This window comes from Capsella rubella, unplaced genomic scaffold (assembly GCF_000375325.1).
Source record: "Capsella rubella cultivar Monte Gargano unplaced genomic scaffold, Caprub1_0 scaffold_7, whole genome shotgun sequence".
Lineage (NCBI taxonomy): Eukaryota > Viridiplantae > Streptophyta > Magnoliopsida > Brassicales > Brassicaceae > Capsella > Capsella rubella.
In genome coordinates, this window is record NW_006238917.1 from 12,658,068 (window position 1) to 12,664,500 (window position 6,433).

Below are 6,433 nucleotides of genomic sequence, written 5' to 3' on the forward strand. Positions count from 1 at the left end.
CCTTTAAAAAATCTTGTAAACCCTTTAAAAAAATTTGGCGGGAAAATTTTGAAAAAATAAAAAAATTTTGCGGGAAAATTTTTTGGCCGGAAAATTTTCTCGGAAAAATTTTTGGCGGGAAAATTTTTTCTCAGAAACTTTTTTGGCGGGAAATTTTTGGCGGGAAATTTTTGGGGGAAAAATTTTTTGAAGGAATATTCCTTCCCTTGGGAAAGAATATTCTTTCAAATAGGGGTAAAATAGCCATTAAAAATTAAGAGAGGACAAAAATGAAAATGGTAAAAAAAGAGGGTATTTTTAAAAGAGGGTATCATAAAAAGGTTATTGGTATCAATTTCTCAATAAAATTTTTGTTATATAATTATCAAACCAATTTGTAAGACATTCTTTTAAGAATAATGATCCTTATATTTAGTTTGTGATTCAACATGTAATAATATAAACAACATTATAATTTTTGTTAACTTTGAATTTTATACTTGATTTCCTATATAAAAAACAATTTGATATTCAATTTTCTATATATTATATATACTACAACGATGAAAAATATAATTAAACTTAGAGATATAGCTTAAATTAAGAGGAATATAAAATCAAATTAAAAAATAAAATTATTCTTTGGGAATTTTTTAAGGTTTCTCCTTATTGGTCCATTTAGCATTTATTTTTAATTATAATATTTATTTTTAATTAAACCAAATATCTAACACATTTAGTCATATACTTTAATTAATACTTGAAATCCACGCTTTACTATTAAATTGTAACTTAAACTATATAACTTTTTCAATTGACTATTTGTTTCCTCCATTCAATTTCAATTAACACACTATAAAATATAATTATAACTCCTCTAATTTAATTATTTTAGAATTATAACTTACATCATATTTTATCCTATAAATACTCATTTTTACATCCTCCTCCACCATATATGATATTCTCAATATTTTCTTTGTTTAATTTTTAATGTTCTTGCATGGGTTTAAAGCTCAATTAAGATATCATTGTAAGAGCTTGATTATATATTTGGTTAAAACTTTTGTTTTCAATTATATTTCTTCTTTATTTTATGTACTTCTTCATTTTTTCATTGTTTTTTATACTATTAAATATATAATACATTTGTATAATAATATTTTATGGCTATAAGGAAATTACTTTATCGATGGGATTCAAAAATATTGATTTCTGACCATCGCACCATAAGAAAATCAAGCTAAATAAACCATCTTCATTGTTTTACTTTATATGTTTTTTTATTTCTCACAAATTCATGTATAGTTATTTTATTTTCAAAGTATGTAATTATTTAAACAAAATATTTTTTGGTTATATTCAAACCAGATATTGAAATAAATAAAATTTTATACACAAATAAAGGTAATTTGTGTGTATATTTATAAGTTTACACACATATATGGATAAATTTTAACAAATTTAGTGGTTGTTTTGATAAAGTTTGAAAATGGGGTAAATTTAAAAAGTGGTATTTTTAAAAGTGTATTTTTTAAATTCTCCCAATATCATTCCTATGTTTATCATTAACAATATTATTGTTTTATCAAAAAATACTTAAAAGCACTAAAGAAAATTACTATCAAAATTGAACAATTAATCAACGAATAAATTCAAAGATATGGATGTATGCTTCTATTGTATGATTTAAATATATAAAATGTAAAAATGTCATAAACATTAAAATTTATTTAATCTATTTTTTATAAGTAATAAATAAATTAAAATAATTAAATAAATATACAACAACCCGCGCATATGCGCGGGACATTACCTAGTTTTAGCATAATAAAAAATGTTAAATTTTAAAATTAAACACACAGCAGTACTCTCATTGTCAAAATCCAGTAAACATATAAGAAATTAGTAAATTACATAACTAGTTTCAATTTTCCAAATTTTGTTTCTTCTGAAAGTTCCCAACTAGTTCGCCGAGGTTTCCACTCCTCCACTTCCGAGGCCGATGAGTAGATAAGTCAAATAAAGCCCCAAAACAACGAAACTGTCGTCGTCCCTTATTAAACAAATATCAACTTTTTCTACTATATCATTAAACAATGCTCCAATGGCCGAATGATAAATTCCTGGAAATTATCTTTCGCAGGTCCGTGTATAAATAAGTCTTCTTGAGATTGACCCTTACAAAGATTCATCTCTTCAATTCAATTCTTTCCAAAGAACACACAGGTACACTAATCTTGGAATCCAAACTTTTCTCTATATGGGTTTTTTTTTGTTTTGTCTTAAAGTCCAGTTTTTGTTTGGTTTTGTTTTTTCTCTTTTCGTGTAGCTGTTTTTGATAAGAAGAGTGATTGTAATGGATACTAGAGAGATCTCTTTACTTGAAGGTGAGACTGATAATTACGATGGTGTTACTGTAACTATGGTGGAACCTATGGATCCTGAGGTTTTTACTGAATGTCTTAAGGCTTCCCTTTCACATTGGAGAGATGAGGTATTAACAATGGTTCTTCTCTATGGTTGTGTTTGTTAAAGAAGACTTAGTCAAGATTTTTTTATTCATCATATACTGTTTCTTTTTAAAGCTTCGTTTTTGGAATGATTGTGTTGTTAAAGTTTTGATTTTTATGATTTTTGTAGGGGAAGAAGGGAATTTGGATAAAGTTGCCTCTTGGGTTGGCTAATCTTGTGGAAGCTGCAGTTAGTGTAAGTTGCTTTATATGTTGATTGGAGTATTAGTTGGTTTGACTTTAGTGATTTTGATGAGATGAAGTATATTGTGTATTGGTGATTCTTCAGGAAGGATTTAGATATCACCATGCTGAGCCTGACTACTTGATGCTTGTATCTTGGATCGCTAATACCCCTGACACGATCCCAGCCAATGCTTCTCATGTTGTAGGTGCTGGTGCGTTGGTCATTAAAAAAAGTACTAGAGAGGTAACCATACTTTCCCATTTTTTTAATCTTAAGGGACTGAAGAAGAGCATAGATATGCATTTGACTGAATCGAGATGAAACCACTTCGATGAGCAGGTTCTCGTTGTTCAGGAAAGGAGTGGATTTTTCAAAGATAAAAATGTGTGGAAGCTGCCTACTGGTGTAATCAATGAGGTGATTTACATAATAGAAATTTCTGTGATCTTTGTTGTCTTATTAAATATTTACAATCCTGGTGAATGAACTGAAGAGTTAATCTTAGAAAGAGTTCTTGCTATCTTGGTCAACGAAGCTCGTAAGATCCTATACCTTATTGCCTTGTGACTAGTGACGGGTGAACTGCTAGTGAAGGTTTGGATAATAAAAGGTGTCAGCATGTTGTTTAGGGTTGTACTTTCTAGTGCTCGGCAGGACATTTAGTAGTTGGTGAGTTTGATAAGAAGCAGTTTTTACAGCTTCTGTTTGTAACAGAACCATAGAGTGTTTACATTAACTAGGATAAGCTCTTGCGACATAAACATTCTTTTCACAACTTAGGTAGTCAGCCTAGTATTCATTTTCGTGGTAGGACAATGATGTAATGTCAAACATTGGTCCCTGGAAAGATGATTGATTATATCAAGTTTGGAATACAAAGAGAATGGTGGAAATGAAGTTCTGATTGTTTTTTCTGCTTCTAACTAAAACATTCGAATTTCCACAGGGTGAGGATATTTGGACTGGAGTAGCTAGGGAAGTTGAAGAAGAAACTGGTGTAAGTCTTTGTCTTTCAGAAATAAAGCATTTCAGTTATAATGATCTTTTACTTGACAGTCTCATCTAAAATCTGTGTTTCACTTCAGATTATTGCAGATTTTGTCGAAGTATTGGCTTTCAGGTAAATTACTTGCATTGCTTTGATTACATTTGGTCAGGCTTACCGTATCAGGTCATGATTGATTTACCTTTTACTCGCAGGCAAAGCCATAAAGCAATCTTGAAAAAGAAAACGGATTTGTTTTTCCTCTGTGTCTTAAGTCCGCGCTCGTATGATATTACCGAACAAAAATCTGAGATCTTGGAAGCCAAAGTAAAACATTTCTCTAACTTTCAATGTTGATATAATTAAGAAAATTTTAAAGTAACTGTCACCTAACTGATATATCATATTACAGTGGATGCCTATCCAAGAGTATGTAGACCAACAATGGAACAAGAAGAATGAGATGTTCAAGTTTATGGCTAACATCTGCCAAAAGAAATGTGAAGAAGTATACTTGGGATTCTCTATTGTTCCAACTACCACATCATCTGGTAAGGAGAGCTTTATATACTGCAATGCTGATCATGCTAATCGCCTTAAAGCAATGTGTGACCAAGCCTCTGCGTCTCACTGATAATATTCTCATGTCTCATCCGATTATGTTGGGCCTAACGCATCTATGTGTCCAGTGTGTGCACAAAAGGGAACTCTGTTATATTTTATCCGAATATACTAAATTGCGTGCATGTATTTGAACTAGGTTTTAACCCGTGGTGTGCCGCGAGACGATTTCTTTTTAATCAAAAAATTTATATTTTAAGTTAACCCGTAAAAGATTTTAAATATAGACAATCTGTAAAAAAATAATTATCATAGTTATGTAAATATCAAACCTGTTTAATCATATTTATGTTCAATATTATTATATTTTGAGCATATTAGTCATATTTATAATGATTTTCAACTATTATCTAAATTTTTTAACCTTATGTAGACATTATACATACATTTGTCCTTTATAGATTGAGTAATATACATCCATTTTAAAAATTTTAATTGCAAAATATGCGGAAAATTGTATTTTTATTATACATATGTTTTATGTTATAATATAAATTAAAAACAAATAAAATTATATAAATATACTTGAAAGAGATTCAGTTTATTAGAGAGAGATTTTAGGAATTTTTTTTTGATGTAATAAACATTTGTTAGATTTTAACCCGCGGTACACCATGGAGCCAAATTTTATATTATTATTTTTAAATTAAAATATTTCTGTTATGCTTGAAATCATTTAAAGATTATTAAGATTACATAATATCAAACTTAATTAAATCGGTTTGATTCGATATCTCTTATATTGATGCTGTTAAAAAAAAGTATGTATAAAGCTTTAATCATTTCGAAGTATAAAGTTTAAATATTGTAATCTATATTAATCTGTGTATCAGATATTGAGTAGGATTCAAATTTGTCCCGTCATACAATCCGTCTATAAATGTTACTTTAAAAAAATAGAATTTGTAATGATTTCTTCCAGATGTCTTTCGTACAACAATTTATTACCAAAAATTAAAGGGAAAATGTCAAAGAATTCGCCAACTTTCAAATTTGTGACGAAAAATTTTCGAACTTTGATGATGCCATTTTAATCAACAACTTTGAGTTGACTTTTCTCTAAAATTCCAAAGTTATGTTGACCGGGCCAATTTGTTCTTGGGGTTAAGTCTCTGTGACGAGCTTATAAACAGGGTTAACTGCCCATTAGTGGTTTCGGTATGTGGTTAAACGCAACATTTAAGAGAGACGAAGAAGATCAAAATCCCTAAATCGAGTTCTTCTTTCAAAATGGAAACCCTACAGAATCCAATTCTCTCTCAAATCCCCAAATCGAAAATCATGAGTTCCAGCTCCATGTCAATAGATGAAGTGAAGCTCTATGGCGAGCGTGGTGTGCCATCGAAGTGTGTTTGTGGCTTAGGTGTGACTATATTCACATCCGAAACTCAAGAGAACCAGGGGAGACCTTTCTTTCGTTGTGCAAGCAAACGAGATGTGAAATCTTGGACAAGCAAAAAAGATGTAAGTATATGTGTGTAATTAACAAGTTTGACTTGAAAAATCTATGTAAGCTAAAAATGTGTCATGTCTTTGTGCATTAGACTCATTTGTTTAAGTGGGTTGAGGATGCCGTGTATGAAGAAGTAGAAGATGCTTTACCAAGACTAGCTATCATTGGTAATGAGATTAACAAAGCCAAATTAGAGGTCAATGAGTTAAATGCTATGCTAAGAGAATTGAAGGAAGAGGAAATGCTCAGCAAAAAGGAAATCCATAAGTGTAAAATGTTTTTGAAGGTCTGTTTTATGTGGCTTTGTTTCCTCACCACTGTGTTGGGTTATGTATGGTCTAGGCAAGGAAATGAGAAGAAACTTCTGCTTGGTTATTAAGTGTATGCTTGTTGTCCTTGATACCTTATGTTGTAAACCTTTGTATTTGTGTTTGTCATGGGTGTTAAACTCAAAAATGAATGAAAACTGGCATGCCTTGTTTGGAACATGTTCTACTAATACCTGGAAAATGGTCTTAATACAATCTTAAACAAATCCGCAAATCCGATCATAAAACACAAGCAACAATGTGAACATACCAAAAAACAAGCAACAATGTGAACATGCCAAAAAACAAGTAACACAAAATCTTTATGTGACTTAAAACAGATAAAGAGACGATAAAACATTTGTAAGCTTCCAATGGTTGTACCCG

General features: G+C 30.3%; 2 protein-coding genes across 3 annotated transcripts; both read left to right on the top strand.

Annotated features, from left to right (window-relative positions):
• The first annotated feature begins 1,956 nt into the window (after nucleotides 1-1,956).
• Nucleotides 1,957-4,491, top strand: LOC17879475 (nudix hydrolase 7). Of its 2 annotated transcripts, XM_023779039.1 has the most exons (10): nucleotides 1,959-2,208; nucleotides 2,312-2,369; nucleotides 2,450-2,476; nucleotides 2,623-2,688; nucleotides 2,782-2,922; nucleotides 3,019-3,096; nucleotides 3,626-3,676; nucleotides 3,765-3,799; nucleotides 3,880-3,991; nucleotides 4,077-4,491. In XM_023779039.1, the coding sequence occupies exons 5-10, from the start codon at nucleotides 2,821-2,823 to the stop codon at nucleotides 4,296-4,298; spliced, it is 600 nt and encodes a 199-aa protein (XP_023634807.1). In that variant the 5' UTR covers nucleotides 1,959-2,208; nucleotides 2,312-2,369; nucleotides 2,450-2,476; nucleotides 2,623-2,688; nucleotides 2,782-2,820; the 3' UTR covers nucleotides 4,299-4,491. The 2 variants fall into 2 exon arrangements, with proteins under 2 accessions (XP_006282689.1, XP_023634807.1); XM_006282627.2 differs by having other exon boundaries at nucleotides 1,957-2,208; nucleotides 2,312-2,476.
• Nucleotides 4,492-5,566: 1,075 nt separating this feature from the next.
• On the top strand, nucleotides 5,567-6,117 carry LOC111829588 (uncharacterized protein At1g43920, Chloroplastic-like). Its single transcript, XM_023779040.1, has 2 exons — nucleotides 5,567-5,749; nucleotides 5,830-6,117. Exons 1-2 carry the CDS (start codon nucleotides 5,567-5,569, stop codon nucleotides 6,115-6,117), a joined length of 471 nt encoding a protein of 156 aa, XP_023634808.1.
• Nucleotides 6,118-6,433: the final 316 nt, after the last annotated feature.